The 24,103-nt window shown below is 37.6% G+C and overlaps 1 protein-coding gene across 1 annotated transcript in view; it reads left to right on the forward strand.

The window, feature by feature from the left end:
- The window catches only part of lars2 (leucyl-tRNA synthetase 2, mitochondrial), a 44,597-nt gene that overhangs the window by 4,132 nt on the left and 16,362 nt on the right, over positions 1-24,103 (forward strand). Inside the window, exons 3-12 of the mRNA XM_060869839.1 lie at positions 2,627-2,758; positions 6,409-6,500; positions 7,072-7,132; positions 8,091-8,180; positions 9,039-9,182; positions 17,263-17,370; positions 17,818-17,977; positions 19,260-19,364; positions 19,878-19,993; positions 20,570-20,853. Of these exons, the coding sequence (XP_060725822.1) occupies positions 2,627-2,758; positions 6,409-6,500; positions 7,072-7,132; positions 8,091-8,180; positions 9,039-9,182; positions 17,263-17,370; positions 17,818-17,977; positions 19,260-19,364; positions 19,878-19,993; positions 20,570-20,853 (1,292 nt within the window). The remainder of the gene's footprint in view (positions 1-2,626; positions 2,759-6,408; positions 6,501-7,071; positions 7,133-8,090; positions 8,181-9,038; positions 9,183-17,262; positions 17,371-17,817; positions 17,978-19,259; positions 19,365-19,877; positions 19,994-20,569; positions 20,854-24,103) is intronic.

Here is a 24,103-nt window from a genome sequence, read left to right on the forward strand (position 1 = left end):
ATTACACAATCCACAAGTGTAAGAACTTGATACATGTCTTTGAAATATATCGCAATATCAAACTCACAACGAGGGAGTATGATTTTCTGAACCTTAATTGTATAGCTGTCAAGAATACTCAAATATAATTGGCTACTCGATAATAAAAAATCCTGGATGATGCCCCTTCAGATCAGATTTACATTGGAAATCCTGGATGATGCATTATTTTAACATTTTTACACATTAAACATTATAAAAAACAGTAATTTTCAGAGATGTATTTTTTATTAAAAACTCTAAAATTTAGTATTAAACAAGGTATTTTTACATGTAACTTACATTGATATGTGGCATTTTATCTTACATTTTATATGTGGCTTGTCTGTACCAGTAGGTTTGAAGATGGTATATATCAACTACTTTATTAATAAACTCTCAATCAAAAAAATGAATAAATAAGCAGAAGTGAATGCTACATTATTATCTGATTTATTACGGCTTTGTTTATCTAGTGTTTCTGTATCGTTGTTCTTTCTGAGGCTCCCTGTTCAGGTTTGTCTGGTCTGCATATCAGATTTGGCACAAGGTTTACATCGGATGCCCTTTCTTACACAACTATTGTCCATGCTTGGGACCGGCACTGAGAGTTAACTCTTCGGTGGCTGGGTTTGCTCCCTGCCTGGGAATCAAACCCAGGCCACGTCAGTGAGCGTTCTGGAGGTTTTTTAGTGTTTTTGTTTATATGTTGTTGTTTTTTTGTAATCTAATTTCCACAGTATTGATTAACGATCAGCTAATGCATTGCATTTCCTCTATAAAATTCCTTAATGTTGTACTAAAACAGTTTGAGTTATAGTCACAGAAAAGAATTGACTTTCTGTTCTTACTGCTTATCTAAAAAAATCAAAAGTATACAGCATTTATTTATTTATTAGGAAGTATATGATGAAGTCAGGGCTTTAATTCTGACATTAAACACATAGATGTACACAACTGAGGGACACAACTAAGGTGTCTTAAGGCATAGTAAAGTACTAAATATTGTGGTACTTCTAACAGTATTCCAATCATGCACAAGAATCTGATTTCATGAATCTGATTTTGGAAAGCACACTTGACATGCCACGCAAACAACAGGTCTATGGAACATAACCAATATTCTCACTGCTTACATTCTGCACAGGGCAAACAAAGACCAGTCTACAGTGTGGTTCTGTAGTTTATCGTATGTGACACTTGAGATCATGTTCTATGGTAGAGATTGTTTACTGATAAGTACAACACATTTCATTTAAAAATATCACATGAGACAAACCGCATATTTGTGTTTATTCTGGTTCTCCATGCTGGTATAATGAGTATCATTACTGTAAACACACTTTGCCCTGCAATTACAGGCTTCATAATCAGAACACTGTTGAAAATTATGATTTTAATGGATTTTGGACGGATGAGGGCTTGCTTTTACACACTATTTGTTCATCTCACAGACGCATGTTGTTGAAGTAAAAGTAAAAGTTCTTGAATTTGTTTTTGGTGTAGTTGTGGGTGTAGATGGCCTTGATCGATGTGTATATAGAAAGTAAACAGGTTTGTCTGATCTGCTCTTATAACAAAAGCCATACCTTTTAAATGAACGTATGAAAAGGATCAGAGCAAAGGACAGGGAATATACAGTACCTCAGTATTCTGCCTTGTTGTCCCTTTCCTTGTGTTTATTTAATTCATCACCATTTTTTAAATACTTCAGTTAAGTCAATGTCTATAGAAGATGAATAGATTTTCTGTCTGTCTGTAATTGATGTTCATCGGCACTCCTTTTTTCTAAAAATACTTTGTCCCTTAAAGCTATAGCCAGATTGTTAAAGGCCTTTGACGTATATAAATGGTTCTCTGGTCTACCTGAAGCTTCATGTGCAATTTCATTTATTTTGGATAGTGCAGTGCTCTTTTCTCAAGCCGTGTGAAAGAGATGGATTAATCTAAAAGGTGTGATCCTATACTACAAAATACTGAGCCATTATCTCTCCAGTTCTGAATGAACCACTGCCATATGGTTTAGTTACACTTTCAGCCCACATTTAATCCTAGATTCATGTGTATTTTCCCCTTTCATATGTGATATTTTCCTGGGAATTGAGTCCAAATCTTTTCGAAGGCTTGTGTTGGAGCAGTTTTACTGTCATTTTAGCAGCCTGTGAATAATTCAGACATCTCATGACCTGAGCTGATTAATGCTTCCTGAACCAGCAGCCTTCTTCAAGCCTTTATGAATCATTAAAAGTTCTTAAAGTGTGTGTGTGTGTGTGTGTGTGTGTGTGTGTCAGTCAGCTCTGATCATAACATCATTTTGCAAATCTGCATATGATGTAAACACGTTCTCACATAAAAGATTTAAAATAAACTGACGGTAACATTCAGGCAGGCAAGTTTTATGTCTGATGGTGAAAAAGATTGTTATATCTCCAGATGTTTATTCGTTTTCCACTTTATGCTTTAGTATTGGAGTTTAATATGACATGTTTACCAAAGCATCATCTTGCTGCGACCTGCAATATATCGAGGGTTTCAGTTTGTTTGACTGTCTAATGAAAGGCTTTAATATTTTTTAGGCTTTAATGTTTCTTTTTTATTTGTTACTCAGTGCACCCAGAAGAAGAAGTTTTATGTCCTCTCCATGTTTCCCTACCCATCTGGACGTCTGCACATGGGCCATGTGAGGGTCTACACCATCAGTGACACCATCGCTCACTTCCAGCGTATGAGAGGTCATAAGGTAGCTGCTATACAGAGAATTTTTCCAAATCTTCAACTGTTATAACGGGGTGCAATGCCATGTGCTGTGTTCTAAATCCTTTAACACATCTAGCTGTAAATATTAGGAACTACAAGCTGAAATTCTGACCTATCTTCTCATAATCAGTTTGATCTCAAACACAAATGTCTTCAGTACACAGCAAAATCAAAAGGATTGGCTTTGCCTTTCCAATACTTTCAGATGGGGCTGTATTTAATAAGTCTAGAGAAGTTATTTCTAAATATTTGTTTTAAGGCTTTCCTCCTCCCTGCACCTTTCTGTTTTTCAGTCTGCTTTTCCAGCACTTCCTCTGTGTGGCCTTTACATAATCTCATTATCCAGCGCTGTCCACTCCACGCTCATGTCAGGGACCTGCAGCAGCTGCTGGTTTTGTAAATGCAGCACTTTATATAGGTGATGAGTTAATGGACCTGGGCTTAGTGTCAGCACGGTTGCAGTGGCTGTAGCAGCAGCAGCAGCCCCAAAGACACTGATTGAATTGGAGCCTGACATTGCTCAGTCAGATTTCCTTATAATGGAAGCTTGGCGGGGGAGCGAGGGAATGGCTGAAGGGCTTGATCGTGTTGTTATGATGGAGCACAAACACAGTTGTGTTGAGAGTCATGTTTGTGCTCTGCTATAATGTCCCATGACTCCATTTAAAAAACAGGAATACAATAAACTTGCTGTGATGCCAAGCATGTACTGCTTTACCTGGCTACCAGGTAGGCGAGACGGTGACACTTATTAAGTGAAAACTGGGACTTGTTAATGGATAAATCAACCCTAACTGACAATATTCATAATAAATATTTGAATTTGAATTGCAAAAAATGAATTGCTTGAATGTTATTCAAAATGTAGTAATAAATTAAACTAATTTCATTGAATTTTGGTCTGTTTTTGCATTGGGTAACTGTTTAATACCACTGCTACTGAGATTTTTCTTTTGCTTCATCTCTACTTAAAGGCCAAGATCAGCAACGCTTTATTCCTTAAGTATGTACAGCTCTCTCACCTCTTCATCTGTATACTCAAACAGCTCAGTTTCAGCTTTCGACTATCAACGCCATTACGCTTGTCATCTCACTAATTAGCTGAGCCCAGTATGTAATAACTCGCTACAACTGTCATACAGTTGCATTGCATTCTGGAACAAAGAGCAACATTTTTCTGTCTCCACTTCTCTGTCTTTACATTGGATTACTCATTAATAGGACATTCAATGTTGGTGATTTATATTGAGAGTGAGAAAAGAAGCTGTTTCTTCTTGTTTTTAGGAGCATTACCAAAGCAACACTGACGGTTTTTCCCCCTATTAAATGCCATTATAACTGTATTAGCAAAGTTTTCCTGTGATGTCGGTGCAGCACAAACCCACTAACTTCTCACAGAGGTAACGAAAATCCAGCACCAAACAAAGAAACCAGCAGCTAAATCACTAAGCACATCACACATATTTAATGAGTTTGAATATGATGTAGACTCTGAAGCTAGTAGACATTAAATCTGTTCAGTCACCTGGAACTGTTACACACTGCTGGTTATGTGATTCACAGCTGTCTGTGTTTGCCTTGTCTCATAGAATCAATTTGCTTCTCACACATTTACTCGCATGTATTAAAAGTTCCAATAGTTGTCCAATATGGAAATTATACTTATCAAGACAGGAAAGACTTGAAACTCAGATTGTATCTAAGGCATTTTAGCTTTGATTTCATTTAACATCCCTCTGTCTTTCCTTCTGCAACAGATGGTGTTGTGAGATTTTTTTTTATATATAAAATAGTGAAAAAAAATTCAAAGAATATAATGAGGACACTGTTAACCGATTCAATTTCTGGCTTAGCAGACCCTCTCCGGCTGCTGTCTATTAATATGGTGGTGGTGTGTTTTGTTGCTGTGTGATCAAACATTTGGCACATGGCCCATGACAGTGGGTCTGATGCTTTATGTTGAGTCCTGATGTGAGAGTGAGTCAACTAAAGGAGCCAGCTGGAAAAGTGGACATGACAGAAGCGTATCAGTAATGAACTGTTTTGGAGGTACTACCATGGGCTCAGATGGAAAAACAGCATCTAGAGATCCCTCATCCTAATGATGATGTACTTGGAAATTGCATGAGATTCACCAACAGTAGTTATCACACAGTACCACACTAGGACTGTGAAGTCCATTTCGATACGATAAAGGGGCAAGAATCTCAGGCTGAGCAAAAACTGTCTGATTTCCATCAGCGCTTACTCTGTAAAGTAGACTAAAGTCAGTCAGAAGACAAATGATGACAAAAAGATGAAAGTAGCTGCAACAAAGCAAGGGGAAAAAATACAGTTGGCTCCGTCATGTCACTGCATCGCATATTGAGGTGTGTGTGTGTGGGGGGGGGGTAACAGTAACTGAATTTAGGGATGATTACCAGCATAAAAGGCAACATCTTGATTTTTAATGTAAAGCTACATGCTACTTTCACACATGATTTTTATTCTATTTTTTGTACTACTTTTCATCTGTTTGGTCATAAGATGTTTATAATAATATGTTAATAATAATAAGTTAGTATGTGACTGCATGTTTGCCACAGGTTGTTAATTTGCGTGTCCTAATGACTTTGTCTTGTGGTGATTCTGCCATTTCCACCTCAATCTAATTAACATGCGCAGGCTGTGTTATATTTTTTCATGTTTGCCTGTCGTTCATACTTCTCGGTACAGTGGAGTTTTAGCACCCTCTTGGCTTCATAGCGAACAGCTTTGCTTAACAAATGCGATGCAGGCAGTTTCCAAGGATACTGATTCTCCTCTGCTTCAGCACAAGTGGCAAACCTTTCAGAGGCGAAGTCTCCTCTCTCTCTCTCTCTCTCTCTCTCTCTCTCTCTCTCTCTCTCTCTCTCTCTCTCTCTCTCTCTCTCTCTCTCTCTCTGTGTCTCTCTGTCTGTCCTTTGCTCTGTATCTCACTTTGCTTCTTTCCTTACCTTTTATTATTTTTTTTTTATCAGTTTCTCTCAGTCTCTCTGGATCAACGCAATTAAAAATAGGACTCTTTACTCTCATGTCTATGTTTAATTATAACAATACCCACAGTGAGACAGAGTTGGGGTGGTTTGATCATTGCAGGGATAAGACTAATGACATGGTGTCATTTTAATATAAAACTTAAAAGATTTGTTTTAAGTGACATTAATAATTTTATTGTTTGTGACTCAATGACCGTTCTCATCAAAGCCGCACACCTTTTTTATTTTGTCACTGACGATGCAGCATCCCACAGATCACAATTTTATCTTAACTTGGAACTGGTACACTGTATAAGACCTAGTACTATGTGACATGACACTTGGCTCCTAATAAATAACTCCTATATTCTACTACTACGTCATGGCTGAAAGACGAATGTCTTTCATAAGGGCTTTATTTCATTATTCTGAAGGTTGGTCCTCTGAATCTCCATAGCACAATAATAAGATGTGAAGCTCCAGATTTATTAGAAGGATATACTGTGGCCTTGATGGACCTTCTGCCTTTGGATAAGTCCTTACCTCAAGCACCAATAAAATCCTGGCCTCGGATCAGCGTCATTGAATCTGCATTTGCTTGATTTTGTCTTAAATTTCCTTGCATATTTATTGGCAGGTTCTGAACCCTATGGGCTGGGATGCTTTCGGCCTTCCTGCTGAGAATGCTGCCATCGAACGTGGCCTCGACCCTGAAAACTGGACTAAGAGGTAGCTGTGTAAACGCTCTTTTCTCATCTGTTTTGTTTGTATTTTTAATATCCTGTTTGTCATGCCATGACTGCTTGCACCACATTATTTGCTTTGATAATATTTGTGGTGTGTGTGTGTTTGTATGCTCATGTACATAGAAAGAGGTCAAATACGATACAGAGCCCGGTGCTACAGCTGATTGCTACTCTGTAATAATAGAAGTATTCACTGTTCTCTGACCCTCTCTCTCTCTCTCTCTCTCTCTCTCTCTCTCTCTCTTTCTTTCTCTCTCTTTCTTAAGACCGATGTATGTTAGGAATGATCTATGTATAATCTTCCACACATTTACATTAACGGCATTTGGCAGATACCCTTATCTAAAGCTTCTTACATTTTATCTCATTTTACCGAACTGAGCAATTGATTGTTAATGGCTTTGTTCAGAGTTCCAACAGTGGCAGAAAAACTTGCAACCTTCAAATTGGTAGTCCAACACCTTAACCACTAGGCTACCACAACCCCCACACATCAAGCCATGAGATCTTTGCCAGTCCCTGACCTTTACTTTACATTCTCACTCTCCCTACAGTAACATCCAGTCCATGCGGGAGCAGCTGAACAGCCTGGGGCTGTGCTTTAATTGGGACAGGGTAAGTAGGTAGAAATCTGACACGTGTGTGTTTCTCCACAGGTAAGAATCCACACTGCTTTCGGTACAGTCTGCTAAGCTTGCATCATTTCATCACCCAACTATTGACTGTGAAGCTTTGAGTTAATGTTGCCATGATGCTCCTGAGGCACATGTTTGTGAAAGTGACTGGTTACCATGTGAACAGACAGCTGGTATTCCCAGTCTTAACCGAAATAATGTCCCAAACTTCCAGAGCTGACACATCATGCACACACTGGAAAATAGTTTATGTTAGTGATCATCATATCGGCACTGTGTACTGACTACACTGATTTACATTATTGTTTACAAGCACAAAATATGTGTAACACCACCACTTTTGAAATTAAAATATTCTGATAGTTGGTTTGTATGAGAAAGTCAACAATCAGATTCCATATTGTTGCTACAAATGGCAAAGAATGGCCCTATTTTTCCCTCTCATGAGATTCAGGGACTGCATACAATTATACTATTTTAACCTAATACTTAATAGCTTAAAGAAGTAAAGAAGTATTGCTAATACATGGGCTGCCAACGAATCAGCTGTCAAGTCAGATGAAAACTAAATATTGATTTGGAAATATTTATGATTGCAAATTGCACACAGTGCTGTTCTTTTTCATCTAGTCTATTTTGATTCAGAAATGATTTCTTTTTATGGTTATGTTTGTCCATATGCACAGGTATAGAAAAGCGTAAGGTTTCATATCATTGCCTTTCAACTAGTGAACACTGATTTTTAAAAACCTTATCTCTTCAAATCTGATAGCTATATTAAACTTGTATAATATGTCAAAGAAAGCTGGTTACATGATCATGTGAATAATCTACAAACCTTCTAAGTGCTGTTACATTGATTGTACATGCCCATATTGTTTGAATGAAAATGTGATTAAAGTGGCACAGAAATCAATTTAATTCCAATCTGTTGATAGGAAGTCACTACTTGCTTGCCTGACTATTACAAGTGGACGCAGTACTTGTTTGTGAAGCTTTATGAAGCAGGATTGGCCTATCAGAAGGAGGTAAGATATGACAGCAGCCTGTCCTAACATAAAGGGTTACCTTCAACAAACACATGTAGGAGTATTAGTGTGTTACTGCAAAGGGAAGTCAGCATATAGACTAGTAGCGTATATGCTGACTTCCCATTGCAGTAACACAAATCTACTTGTTTATTGATCTAATTTTATTTATTTTAGAAAAAAAAATGCTATTTTAAGTAAAACTTTGTAAGACATTTTGTTTCTGAAATATATAGGGAATAAAGTGAATTATATATTCAATTGAGTGTGTCTAAGTATAGTGTGTACATTGTTAGGAGTGTGAGAGTGGGACACATGCTGGAAGTGTGACTTTCTATCCTCTAGACATAGTGTGTTGTTTACACATTAAGAGAATGTGGTGGGAACTTTGGACAGAACTTACTTACTAGAACATAAGGGACTATTGTCTGAAAAATAAACACTGAGTTTTTTTTTGGATGTCCTCAAACAAGATTTCCTGTGATTCTGTCCATCTCTGGTGTGAGGTTCACACATGCTTATGTGATAAAGCATTCTGGTATGATTTGAATTTACGTAGGCTTTAGTGTCCTTTCTTTCATCACATACTGATGTGGCGGTATAAATTATGTAGATTAAATGTGGCCATGAAATGTGACTGAAGCCTGAATTCAGAGCCAGGAAACATGATATCTTCTAGTTTCTTCCACCTCAGAGAAAGAGTGGGAAGCTGTGTTCTCCTGCCTGGCAACATGACTTTAACTCCCCTAAGACATCAATGCACAGATACACGGTGTCTAGAGTGTCTTTAGTTAGCTCACAGATTTTTGCTCATAGAGCGATAAAATATAATTAATACCAACTTGTGTGTGTCTGTAGGCACTGGTGAACTGGGACCCAGTGGATCAGACAGTCTTGGCTGATGAGCAGGTGGATGAAAACGGCTGCTCGTGGCGGTCTGGAGCCCGTGTGGAGCAGAAGCTCCTCAGGCAGTGGTTCATCAAAACCACCAACTATGCTAAGGTGAGTTTATACACAACCCAAGCAGTTTCAGCGCTGACAAAACCTTAAATCAAAGCACTCCCTGAGTACAGAACATTTGTAGTGCTTTAGGAAGCCTGCATATAATAATATTTAAGACTTTTATGTCTGCACTGTACATGATTATGACAGACATGAATTTTTCCCAATACTGAGAGAAAAACATAAAGGCATAGGTTGGGAACATATCAACATAAATATAAAAGTACAATATTTCTATCATCCTTGGCCATGTCTCTGTTTTCTCACGCTTTTTTGTAAGAGAATTGTAGTCCAGGTTACTTACTTTTTACAACTTGGTGGTATTCAAATGTTTTAGACACATTTAAGGCAGACACTTCTGTGAATTTTCAGGATTGGATTTAAAAAGGATTTTAACTGCTGCATTTCGTTATCCAAGCTGTGTATATACACATTAAACACTTCCTGAATAGAGAAGTCAGAAGACTGTTCTCTCACAGGCACACAGTAGTTATAGTGATTATAAAAAGCTATTATAATGACATCTACAGGTTAAAAATCCATGTCATATTAACATATGCCACATTATCTTTTCTAGATTTTTAGCAATAGAAAAAGAACAAGCAGTTGTATTGCTCTCAGCTAACCTTGGATTATTGTTGTACTTAAGCCTGTACTTAATTTTCCTCTATATTTATAATAGAAAAATGCCTCATGACCAGGCAAAACAAACATCCGTAAAATCCTGGTGTCCATTCATAAGAAAAACAACCCACCATTGGAAGCCTGGTTTTTGCCTAATTTAATTACCATCCAGATGTTTTATATCAATGGTGTTGTGTACAGAATATTATTATATACGGACAAGTATTCAAATCTAATAGGGCTTAAGTCTTAAGACAATGAACTTCATTTATGAAGCTTTGTGCCTGATAAAAGATCTTTGTTGAAAGATTTCTCTCCACACTCGCTTGCATTTGAATAATGTGCAAAGCATGTTCCCAACACAACTCATGTCTATGTAGTGATGCCCCAAAAGTCCCTAACAGTTTAAGTGCAGACAGATGGGAGCATAAATGAGCGATCAGGGTAAAAGCTGAAGAGGACATTTTTGACTAACCTCTATGGTAGTAAAATATTTCATAATTATTTAGAATTTTTTTATGATTTATTAATTAATTATTTTGTAAATGTATCTTACAATGTATTTATTATTATTATTATTATTATTATTATTATTATTATTATTGTTGTTGTTGTTGTTAATATCTTCATTATTATTATTAATAATAATTACGCCATAAAACGTAAACAAATGCCATAACTGACAGAAGGCTTGTTTATTATTATTATTATTATTATTATTATTATTATTATTATTATTATTAAGTAAGCCTTCTGCCAGTTGTGGCATTTGTTTATGTTTTATGGTTATGTTATGGTCTTTGTCTTCAGTTTATATGGCGGCACGTCTTTTGTTGTAATTGAATGATTAGTTTGATTAAAAACTAGTTTCTAATTATTTTCATGTCATAATTTATAGAGTTTGTGTTGTCTTTCTTTCTTAAAATAAAGAAAATAAAATAAGTTGACTCAATAAAATAAGCAGTTTTAACTTGAAATTTATTCCCTATTTACAGTAATCCATGTACATTAAATGATTTGATCAGGTCTTATGTATACATTTACACACACTCAAACACAGGCAGGATGCAATTTTTTTCTTTTTTGGTTCTATACAAGTTTTGTAAACTTGTATGAAAAATGTAAGAATAAACTCATCTCAACCAGCCTGATAAACGCCTTCCAGTGTTTGTTAAATCTGTTTTTATGTAGTTTAATCAACTTTCAAACACAATTAACAAATCTGGTTATTATTTGAGCTTTTGTGAATTCTGCCATCTGGAAAAGTAATTCCATCTTTGAAAGGTTAAAAGATACCTAAAGCCTGTGGCTTAGGGCAGATTAAAAATGAGAGAAAGAGAAAAAATGGAAAACCCAGTACGCAGGAACTCAAAACACCGCTGAAAGATTGTGAAGCATTTTGTTGGCCTAAGATCTGAGATCTAGCTGTTCGAGAGATCTGTCTTGTTATAGCTCTCTGTTCTTGTTATGCCTTTTTAAATAGTTGGAGTGCAAAATTGTAACACATCTTTGTGTGATTTTGTTTCTCAGTGGTCAAACAGCCAGTTTCACACATCTTAATTGACCATATCCATCCTTTGCCAATTTGAAATGAGGAAATGAACTTATGCTGCATGGCTACTAGTCTCATCTTATAATGAAGTGGTTTCTCTGTTGAGCATTAAAGCTGGAGTTTTTCTCCTTCTCATAAAAAGTGTGACTAGATCTCATTTGATGTCAGTTCTTTTAGACAGAGAGATGGATGGACAGTTAGATTAGCTCTGTGTTCCCTGCTTTTAAAGTAAAATATAAAATTGGTATCGGACCTATTCCTGTTTTGGCCTCATTCCAATGATTTCGGATTCTAACTCTAAAACATTGAAAAGCCTTTTTCTGTTCCTGTCCAACCAGAGTCATGTCTGGGGGAGCAGCTCTCAAGGGTTTACCTTTTTGAGCTGCTGTTTGAGCATCAGGTGTGCGGATTTCTCAACATAGCTGAAGCCAGAAGGCAAAATCCTACCTTTTTATAAAATCTTGGGTAAAATTTTTCAACCTGCTGGCCGATAAAATCTCTGCAGAAAAGGCTTCTACAGAACCTCAACAGAATTATTCATGGCATTGCATATACAGTAGGTATGCAAGATAAATTTGAAATCTAATGTAAATGAATCTTGTTTAATGTGTAGTAGTTGCTGCTGTTGGTTTCCAATGCTATAGCTGGATGTAAGAGCTAAGAGCATGAACTTTTGACCTATTTTAGGTTTCCTATTGAAAGAAAATTTCTTAAAAAAAATGAAAGCCTTTTTTGTGTATAGTAATAAAATGGAATCCAGTGCAGTAACCTTACGGTAACCTGTATACCGTGTGATGTATTGCTTTCTGGTGTGTTGGACATGCTAAATGTTCCTTTTATGTTTCATCAATAGCAGTGTTTGTCCAGAAGTACTTGCACAGATGCTGCTTCTTCTCTGAAGTGAAATGACCATGTCCTGGCTGAATAACTGGGATTTTATAGTGTCAATCAGTACTTGTTCCTGCAATCATGTACAGAACTGCGACTCATGCAGGTTATCTCTATTTCAAGCAGCGCTCCTTGAGTTGTCCTGCTTATGAGGTCTATACATTTGCCTTCCTTTTTGCGCTGTGTCAAATCGACCCTATCCCTCTCAGCTCCAGATCTTTCCAGCCGAAAGAGTCTGCACAGCAGCCAACTGATTTGACTGGGTCTTGTTCCCTGATTGCGTGTGTAACAGGATGTCCTCAATGTGTAGATATGAGCCAGGGATTTCATAAATCACAGCTAGGGACCTTTGTTGATGAGCGCTGCCAGTACTTCACTATAAAAGTATCCGAATTGCATTAATGTCCCAACCTGCAGCAAAGTATAATTTTGGGCCTGAAAATCTAAATCACAAAATGTTTTTTATTTATTTTCCAGTCTGATCCCCAGCTGGTTTTGTGTGCTGTAAATGGGTTTCATTTTAGATTTGGTTTTAGAGCACATTTAGTTTTCCTTTTAAAGCCAAATATTAACAATCATTATTAGAATTATTAGATCATGTTAAATCACATATATCAAAAAGAATAACAACAATAAAGTCATCTGCATGAACCTACCTTCTAAACAGCTTCTGCAATCAACTTAACAGTCAGCATTTGATTAACGCTGTGTATTGTTAATTATTGGCATCTTATGAAAATTGATGAAATTGGCTCAGTGCAGATATAAATTAACCTTGGGGATGTCCTTGACTTTCAGCATTGCTTGAAGGATTTGTTTGTTATTCTCTTTCATGTGCTTAGATGGTAAACTTTTCATTTTTGTTGGAGGACTGTTAGAATAGAACTCCATTAAAACTGACTCTAGCTGTCAGCATCTTAGAGTAGACTGATGAGTTGGGTTTTTTTTTTGGTGACATATTTTGTAGGACATATTTTCTGTGGCAGATTTTATTTTCCAAACACTAGAACTGTGTCTGCCTTATGTGGATGTTTTTCTCTGTTGTCTCATTGTCAGATGTTTGGCATATCAAGGTGGGCCAGTTTGTTCCTGTGAATTTCACAGATACTCTTGTTTGCAATGCAGTAGAGCTCTCTCTCTCTCTCTGTGTGTGTCTGAGAGAGAGAGAAATAGAGCGTGTGTGAGTAGTTTGCAGGGTGAGGGAGAAATAAGGGAAGTATCATTACTCACTTAATGGTCTTGAGCACTCATTATAGAAATTTAGTGTGTGTGTATGTCTGTGTGGCTATTAAAGAGACGCACACATCTATGCATGCAATGAGAAAGTATAGATTAAATAAAAAATAAAGACTGCTAATGTTTATTGATTAATGAGGATTTATACTATTTATTGTCAGTTTTATACACCACAGAATCAATTAACCCAGCATCCATGAGCCCCAAGCCCAACAGTACAATAAAGAGTAAACAGTTTTCTCCTTAAACATCTTTATTTAAAAGTATTCTCTCGCCGATCAGAGAGAACCGGAAACATCAAGTCAAGTCAAGACAAGACAAGTGTGTTTTGCCATCACTGTTTGTCAGCATCACAGACAGATTTGGAATGAATCATGCCTCTCCCCAGGCTACATTTATCAGGACTGGTAGCTGTGACACACAGTGCGTATTCAGTAAATACAGAAAATAAAGTGTACAGGAAACACTATACAACATACTCTGTGCATGATAAATATTTGTGAAGATGTAAACCGTTTAAGCAGCAGTTAGAATTTAATAATCGTAGCACAATAGTTGAATTCCATTAATAAAGATTTAAAATATGTGAAGCAGTTATTCAAGGTCACAATTATGACCTATGTAATTTCAAGAATGAAGCAGACATGCAGATATGTCTGTTCTATTAAGTTATTTATTTCTTTATTTTTTATGTAGAATGTAAAGCACATCAGTGTCTACAGTATATCAGCAGTGCAGAACCACACATTCATTCTTCTGAAAAATTCATACTTTAAAACATCTTTGAAAGTTGCAGTTGTGCAGACTGCAATTTTTTTAACAAGAAAAACTGACCAATTTTTTTAAAATTTTACAATAAAAATGCATTTCACATTAACATTTAGCCGATTACCCAAATAATTGCATTAGACATCCATAGTATGTGAATTTTAAGTCTATTTGTTGTTTTCTTAGAACTGGAAAATGTATTGAAATTAATGGCTGTGGTTATTACACCTATGCTATATAAGCGGCCGACGGAGTGCCGTTTTATTGTGCATTGACTCACTAAGAGATGTGCCCTAGATGAACCCCATTGCTCTTTGATTTTATTCCCTTTATCTCTATAGTGTTTGATAGGATTCTACATTTCCATAGAGAAAGTTTGTATTCTCGGATGAGTGTTGAAAATCTCAATTGAAACTGTTCTGTAAGAAAATGTATTTCAAGATTGTGCTTCGGGTTTGAAGCTGCTAAGGCTGGCTTAATTTGTTTCCGACACCGATGTTCAGCTCGGGTGCCTGTGTGGCCAAATGGCAGATTCAGCTTTGACTGAAGATGATGTGAAAAGTCTATTCTCTTACCTCTCTTACCACTCTTTTTTTTTTTTTTTTTTTGATTAATTTGATTTGTACCTGTGGTGAATCAAAGTAATTAATTCACAATTTGCCCAGCTACTCAAACTATATAGAGTTTAAGGTATAAACACAACTACATTACACACACTTGCTAATATAACTGAAAACAAGATAAAACATATCAGATCATTTAACACCAATTATTTCATGTAGCAACATGATGGAAACATTTTAGTCTTTACAACAAGTGTTTTTATAACAGAGAATGTATTTCTGCTCCTCAGAATGAACCAGTCACATTCAAACTCGTACAAGAGTAATTATCATACAGCTGTCATCACTAAAGTAATGCTAATTAAACCCAAATATAGATCAGTGATTTCTGTAACATTTTTCTGACATCTTATTTTCACCAGGCTGCTGATCCTTGGTTTATAAAAGAGTTTCCAAAGTTTCTGATGTACAACTGAACACTGTGAATAATTGGCAACTGGATTTCTTGAATGTGACAACAATCTGTACTGTTCTTTACATGTCTGGGCTGTTGGGTAAGGTGGCTTGATAGATGTCAATGTGTTATGGTTTGATAAAACTAAGGTAGACGTTTTGGTGCAGAAGCAGAATTCTAAAACCATACCCACATTGAAGCATTGTGGTGGCATCATTGTGCTATAGTATGTTTCGCTTCAGCTGCAATGGGGCTTTAGTCAAGGTACAAGAAATTGTGGATAGCTCCAAAACCAAATGTGTTCTGGCAATAAAAAAAAACCTTTAGGTCTCTTCAGCTAAAGACAAAGAGCAATCTCTCCAATCATCATGGTGCTAATTCAAAGTCCAAATCCAGGTCAACAAAGGAAATCCTGTGGAATAGCTTTGAGAGAGCTGGCGATTTGATGGGTCTAGAGCAGTTGTGCAAGAAAGAATAGAATCAAATCACCATTTCAAGTTGTCCTATGATGGCAGATTTGGACCCAAGCAGAGTATTAGTTAAGCTGTTTACACACCAGGTTATTTATTTCTTTTTCTCTAAACATCTTTTCTGCCACTTGAATTTTGTTGGTTCATTTTTCATTAACACAAAAACCTGCTAAACCTTTTTAATTATTTTTTGTTTTTGTTGAAATTATGAAACTATTGGGTTGTGAGTTAGTTTGTATTTATTGGCAATGTGAAAATATGATGTTGATTTTTATGATGTACAATATAGAAATAGCATGATGCACTTTGTAGTATTGTGTTTATTGGCAGGTTTCAGCACTTTTTTTATTGCATAATTAAAAACGGTAGACTGTTTTTTTTTTTTTTTGTTTTTTTTTTTTTTTGGTGATGATATGTTTGTAATATGTTACTTTCCTTAGTACAATTCTTTCATTTTTATAATTTCTTGACAAAAGTATTAACTAGTTCGCAACACTAAATTCTGTGTTTGCCTCATGCCTTTATTCTAAAGACTGTCTCCAGATTCATTATGACCCATGACCAAGCAGTTAATGAACAGGATTGATTGATATATTTAGTGTATAGCACAGATTTCATTAAGTATTAATATTTTTGCATAATCTCCCTTCTATAATCACTAATTATGCTGAGAAGTTAAGACTTGAGCAACAGTAAAAAATGTTCACAACAGAGACAAGTGTGTCTCGAGTGCCCTACAAGAGCTTTGAAGTACCATCTTCACGAGGTAAATGGCAAAAATGATAAGCCGCTTTCCCACGAAGACCAGACTCCTGACCCTCTTCTCGCTCCTGTGGGAGTGCATGCTGTCTCCATTAATGAAAGAAAAGCGAAGCCAGAAGCAGCAGTAGGGTCTGAACAATTATTTTGTATTTGCCTTTCCTCCAGGGAGCCGAGCCCCTCAGGGCCCGTTGTGCTAATGGAGAGTGACAGAGAGGAGAGAGATATCACAACAGGCAGCAGCGACTGCTCATATCCTCTCTTTTCACTGCCTTTCAGCCCAGCTGAGCCACTTGGCCTCCATGATCGCTATTATGCATAGCTCCCTTTTTGTTATTCACCTGTGCCAGCGTTCACTTCCTCCCAACCCACTGTCCCTCCGCTTCTTCTGGGAGTCTTTTCTCTCGTCTGGGTCAGAGGAGGGGGATTGTGGGATGGTGCATGCCTCTTTGTCTTTACTTTAAGTGTGTGTGTGTGTGTGTGTGTGTGTGCGCTGTATGAATGCTTGTATGTTGGCACATTTTACATTTTTTATGTTTTTGGACTGTAATATGAGGTTTCAAGGACTTTTTCTTCACTGTGTTATTCTATAATGTCAGTTATTTAATCTAAATTTTAATAAGGATACAGTGATATTGAGATGATGATCACAGAGTCATGAGCGTTTACTGAGCTTAACTGAGCTCTGCAAATTCCATTTAAGCACCAGGGTACTTTTTTATTTTTCTCTAAAGCTGCACGTATATTCCCATGGCTTATCTTGCAGCCTCTCCTGGATGCCTTGGCGGATCTCCCGGAGTGGTATGGTGTGAAAGCGATGCAGGCCAACTGGATTGGGGAATGCTCAGGTTGCTATTTTGACCATGTGCTGAGGGTGAGTCTGCTCTTTCTCCTGATTTGAAAACGACTTTCTTTTTTCCTCTGCTTACTTTGTATTCATCTTTTCCATGTTTTTCCATGCTGCACGTAACTGTCTTTGAGCCCATGAATTTGCATCATGGATGTTTTATTGCATTTCGTGCAGCTTCAGCTCAAGGCTGTGAGTGCTGCTCTCTTGTTATGAGAGGAAATATGTTTAGTTAGCAGTGGCCTTGCTTATTAAATCATCAATTTCATTTCCATAGGGTTGAGCAAGTAGTGTGTGTACAGGATTGTTGTTGTATCTCTCAAAGAGCTTCTACATTGATTTACTTTATGAAAGAAACTGAATTCGCAAACACTGTATTGACGTTACTCAGAAATAAGGTTTTAAATGACAAATCTTTTTAAAATTTTGCTACATAAAATGATAACATTTTATCCCCCCCCCCTTCTCTGTTAGTTGGATGGTAAAGACACAGGCGAGGTACTGGCTGCTTACACGGCTTTCCCTGAAGCTGTGTTTGGAGCAGCGTTTGTCTCCATCCTGCCTTCTCATCGGCTTCTGCACGGCTCCAGTCCTGTGGGACCTGCCCTGAACAAAGCACTTCAGCCTGGAAGAAGTGAGACACGCACACACATGTACATTCAGCTGCCAGGTAATTAGGTACATCTAAGTTTTTGTGTTTTAGGGCCATTTTATTAGCTGTTCCTACAATAAAGGTGTATTTTGTGTGCATAGTATTACCAGGTTATGTGCCTGTATTGTCAGCACTGCACACATGAACACGAAGCATGTCAACTGCTGTACTGAGAATATCTTAAAACACAAATTGAAAATTCATTCCTAACCAGAAGGTATATACAAGCATATAATTAAATAATAGCCTGATATCATAATCATAGCGTACAATAATAATAAAGTACAATAATGTTTTGTATACATGTGATAAACAAGCATGAGCTAAATCATGATGATTTTTTTAATCCTTTCTTGTGCATCAGCAGGATAGATGGGGCATAACAGATTTCACAAATCACACTACTTTAATGTCTTAATGTTTGTGCTCTTTAGTTATCAGTTGAATTGTGAGCTGCAGCTGTTTCATTATATAAAATGAAATCACTGTTATTATTTCTAATGTAAGCAATGCTGTGACCCTAGTAAACAGTACAGCTTTCTTTTTGTTTATCAGAAATCATATACGCTCACTTAGCATGCATGTATTAAAATCATAAAAACCTTTATATGTTTTTGTTGAAATAATATACATGCTGTGCTTGTGGAGAGTCTTGGGTTTTAGTACAGCCTGGTTGTAATGCGCTCTTCCTTTATTGTGCTGCTTAATGTCTTGTCGCTGTGACATTTAGACAGAATTTGATGCTTTGTCCCAAACCACGCAATGCATGCTGAGTAGTATGCCCAAATATTAAGGACACCAAAGGATTCGTTCCAAACTTTTTCCAACAGTAGTATGTAGTTCTAAGGGAAAAGTGTTGCTCCGCTGTAATCTAAAAGCCCTGAGCTTTTCCTGGATTTTTGAATTTAGCTAGCATACTAATGCTAGCCAGCTAGTTAAAACGTAGGGTAGAGAGAGATTAATTTTGTTCTATGTATTTCATTCTCCTGCTTTTTAAAACTGAATAGTTTTCGCACTCTAGCTGAAACTCACCACTGAGAATGAAAACAAATGTTTTTGTGTTTTTAGTTTTGATGTTTGTTAAAACGTGTTTCTTCATTGTTCCCACCTGGATGTGTTATAATTGGAGGTCCCATGTGGAACTGCTCCCTCTGTGGAGAGCCCATAGCTAATTAGCAGTGAGGAGAGAACACACACACACGCACACACACACACACTCCCACAATTTACAATTAGTTCTCATATGCTGAACTCTGACCTACAGACTCACTCAGTGAGGTCACTGCACTTAACATGTTCACCGGGCACGAAGTTCCAGTTGTCGTCTCTGCTAAGACTGAGTTTCTGGGACATCTCGACACTGTGATAGGTGAGCATTCATATGTGTTCGACTCTTCTTTTTAAAAGTGTCTGTAGTTTTACACAGAGCATTCCGTGTATACTCAATCATCTGAATCCTGCTGGTCTCACTCAGCAACCTCTTACAAAAACTCTTCTGTGTAAAATATTTAGTGTGTGAATGTACAAGAGTGAATAGGCATGTGGGTGGGTGAGTAAGGATAAATGAGTGAGCCTGTGTGTGACTGAGTGTGTGTGTGAACCATGGAGGAAATGAGCCTCTGAATAAGGGAGTGAGCCTGTGAGTAAAGTAGTATGTGAGGGAGTGAGCCTGGGATTGAGTCTGAGTTTAAAGAAGCGAGTCTGAACTACACAGGCGAGTACACAGTCTTTGACAGTGAGCGTGAACGGGGAGTTTGAGAGTGCGTGTGTGAGTGCATGCATGTGTAGCATTATAATATGGATTATAGTGCTTTGATGTTACTGTATATGTTGATTCAAATAACACCATTAAAATCTGTCTGTGTCTGCGGGATGGGGTCAGGGATCCCTGACACCAATGAGGAGGATGTGTGTGTGGCGCAGGAGCTGGATGTGACCTGGGATTCAGTAGTGAAGACTAAAGAAGATGGAAGTCAAACTCTAATCAACTCTGCTGAGGTACACACTTCACAAGTCCCAAAACAACTGCTGACTCACTCCTTCACTCCTTTAGGCTCCATTCCCTTCTATTCCATTCCCTGTCCTTTCGTTTTCCTTCCCTCTTCCATTTTCCCTCTTCCCTTAAGTTCCCTTTCCTTCCTAGCCTGAAATATTCTTCAAAAGCACACAGTTGGTAACTAGATGTCATGCATACAGATGTGGTTCTTAAGAGATGAGAAAGTGGGGTGGTTAGAAACTGACTATTTCATTCTTCATTACATGGCAGTCAGTTTCAATGGGCATGTGGTGAAATGCTCGTCAAAGTTAGTGTCATGTTTTCTTGTTACTTCACAAGTGTCAAATTCCTGTGTTTTATACACTAATTGGTTCATTTATTGCATTATTTAGCAATAATACACAGTTGATTTAATTTGAAAGAACATAGTTTGCTAACACAAAATACAGGGAAAAGAAAAACTGTTGTATAAAATAATAATTTTTTTATAAAATTATTAACAAATAATTTATGGTGAATAATCACAATTTCAACACTGAGCAAACAATTGTTATTAATAATTATCAGTATTGTTGTAGTTCACAGGTCAGACTCGAGAGGAGGCATTCAACTCAATTACCCAGAAAGCCCGGGAAAGGAATGTAGGTGGTTATCTCACGAGTTCAAAGCTGAGGGACTGGTTGATCTCAAGGCAACGATACTGGGGTACACCCATACCCATAGTGCATTGCAGCTCTTGTGGTCCTGTGCCAGTTCCTATGGAGGAGCTGCCAGTCATGCTGCCTAAAGTGTCTTCACTTACAGGGAGAGGGGCCTCGCCCTTACAATCTGCCCAGGAATGGGTCAACTGCTCTTGTCCCAGGTAAAATTCCACTCCTCTTTCTCACCATATCCGTACCTCCATGTGTGCCAAAAAATTACACTGTAAGGTCTTTCTTTCTGTTAACTTAGAGTCTGTGACTGAGTCAGTAACTGTAGAGATGGAAGAGATGGATTGGTGGAAGCGACTGGCTATTTAGCAAGGCATGTGCTTACATGATTGGGCTGAGAAGCTGAAAAGTTGTATTGTATTCCATTACCATCTCTGACCACCTCCTTGAGACTATAGGTGCTGTCAGAGCTGAGTCACAAAGTCAATGGTGTCTGGAGATATGATGCTTCCTGAGTATAGGGTGGTTTGAGTTACCGGACTGTAAAACACTGTTATGCAATTTATGCAGTTAAGCAAGTTTCAGAACTTTTGTAGTGCTAGAATCAGTGTAATTCTTAATACCAATCATACTAAGGAAGAGATCATAGCACAATGTCCAGTCTGTGCAGAGCATGTTTTCCGACTCACCTGAGACACATTCCATTCCTCCACATTGGTTTGACAAGAAAAAGTAAATCTTACACAATTTTCCTCCTTCACACATGCAGATCAGCCCAGAAATGCTCTGTGTCTGACGTTTGCCTCTGTCTACCTGATGAGCAAGGGATGCTTAGGGCTCCAGCATAGAACCTGTACATCCTCGCACATGTCTGTTTAAAATGCATAATTTGGATTACTACTATTATAATTCTTAACTAAACAGTGTTAAAGGATTAAAAAAAAAGTACCTCTAGGACAAAGGTAGGGTTGATGCCTCACAACTCCAAAGGTTCCCAGCTGTTCTCCCAGTGTCTATGTGGGTTTCCTTCGACCTCTCAAAATATGACAGCATATGAGTTTGCTAAACTAAATTGACCCATCTCATGCATTTCAGCAGCATGCCCAGTGTTCTCAGGATAAACTCTGGATCTGCTTTAAACCATGCTGAGGATAAAGGACTTACTGAAGTTGAATAATGATTGACTGAGCAAACTATGACAGATTTCATTAAAGTGTCTCTTTCTTTTGTTGTAAGCTCTGTGTTCTTTTCTCCAATTATATAAGTAACACAAATGTACCAAGGTATTTAAATCCACATAAGTATGTTTGATATTACACAATAACCTGAAATGATTGAACTGAAACATAATGAAGTTATTTATCTAATCGTTTGCATTGTATATTTATCCAATAGACTATACAATAGACTTCCAATTTCTATACTATTTCTTAGTTCCTTTTCTGTTTTAACTTGCACGACTGCTGAGCGTCAAGAACCTGTCAGTTTTTGGAATAAGACACTACAATTCTTAAAGTCAGTGACAGTGAAAACTTTAGTCACTGAGGTTGATTGATTCTTGTAATTATAGAGAGTCGAGAAGACCTCTTATCTGTGAGAATGTCGTCATGTCAGTGTGGGGAAAATAACTTCTCCCACATCCGATCAGACAGGCTACGAAGTGAAGATTGAGTGCGAGATAAGGCTTATCAGCCTAGTCTCTGCAAAGAGCTAAAAAAAAAACCGGAAGCAGCAAGTCATTTCCTGAGCTGTGATATTGTCTCTGTCTGGTCTTGCTGTTAGCAGCCAGAGGACTAATTGAAAGCCTGCTGCCGGCCAGCTTTCATAAAAACCCAACTGTTGTCCTCCCGGCAGCCAAACTGGTGCTGAGGATGCTCATGACAATTACTACATTTTCAAGTGATGAAAACACAACCGACACCAAAAATCACTACCCACTCCTGTTGAGATGTAGCAACATTTCAACAACTACGGCTAAGTAAACTTTTTTCTTTCAAATGAACGTTGAGCCAATTTCAAGCCATTTTGAATGTGCACAGTTAAAGCACTCTAAGAGCGACTTATAACAGTAGATTGGCATAATGAGTTTGAAAATGATTCAAGCAAACCCGGAGCAGCTGAATCTGGCTCACTTCAGCAAAGCACCACTCTATCCAAGAGCCAGTAGTGTGGGCAGACACAGAACACATACACCCACAGTTAGTCTCCTCTTCAACAAGCCTCAGCTGTTACTGTCTGTCTAATGGGGTCTCTCATCTCCTCAGTGGACAAATAGCTGCCATTATCTCAGTCAGGTAGAGAGATATAATACTCCAACGTAGACCCTTTTGTGCCATGAATCTTTGTGAGAGTGAGATCTGAATTACGCATTTACACATTCAGACTCACTTAACAGGAGACGAAATGGCTTAGGAGCTAAAATCCACATTTTATATATGCAGAAAATGACACTGCATCTTTTGCTTCAGTGAATTCTCCACCTCGCACACACTTCAGTCTCTGCAGGACACTATTATGGAGTCCATGAAGATATTCATTCTTTAAAATTTGAAATTCATTCTTTTAAAATGGCTTTCAAAGAATTAACCTTGAAGTAGTTGCTTAGCAATGTGGTGGCATCAAACTGTAAAGCATCAGATCTGGCATTTGGGATAAAACAAGAAATTTTTACAATGTTTATCACAGTCTTCAAATATTGGGACTTGCACTGTACATGTTGTGTAAAGTCCAATATCCACTATCTGTTAAATAAATTACAATGGAGGAATAGACGTTTTAGAGAATATGTTAACATGAATTTCAAAAAGGTGAACTTTTTCAACAGCCTGAAATAAGGGAAACAATACTGTAGCAAAGCCAATAAATATATGGGAAGAAATGACCTGTGGATCAGCATCAGACCACAGAGCAGCTACAGGGCTGAAGACGTTAGCTCAGAAAGCAGTAGGTATTCACAGATTTTTATTTATTTACCCTCTGATTTTCTTTCTTTTTTCTTTTTTGCGTTGCGCTGCTTCCACGTGATTGGCTGATTGGATGACTGCGTAAATGAACAGGGGTACAGGTGTTCCTATTAAAGTGACCAGTCAGTGTATATCATTCTATTTAACGCTATTTAGATAACGATATTTAACTTTAGTGGGATTTATCGTAAGATTGAAATCAACTTATTGCCCAAGGATGAGCAGACAAGCATGGCACTTGTGTGTGTGTGTGTGTGTGTGTTATTCTGTGTGTGTGTGTGTGTTATTCTGTGTGTGTGTGTGTGTTATTCTGTGTGTGTGTGTGTGTGTTATTCTGTGTGTGTGTTATTCTGTGTGTGTGTGTTATTCTTTGTGTCTGTGTCTGTGTCTGTGTGTGTGTTGGTGGATGGGGGGCTGGGTGCACTTTTTGTCATTTGTTGTGTCTCCCATGGTGGGCAGGTTGTCTGATTTTTGTTGTGAAAGAGTTTTGGGTGACATT

Source organism: Tachysurus vachellii, chromosome 5 (assembly GCF_030014155.1).
Source record: "Tachysurus vachellii isolate PV-2020 chromosome 5, HZAU_Pvac_v1, whole genome shotgun sequence".
Classification (NCBI taxonomy): domain Eukaryota; kingdom Metazoa; phylum Chordata; class Actinopteri; order Siluriformes; family Bagridae; genus Tachysurus; species Tachysurus vachellii.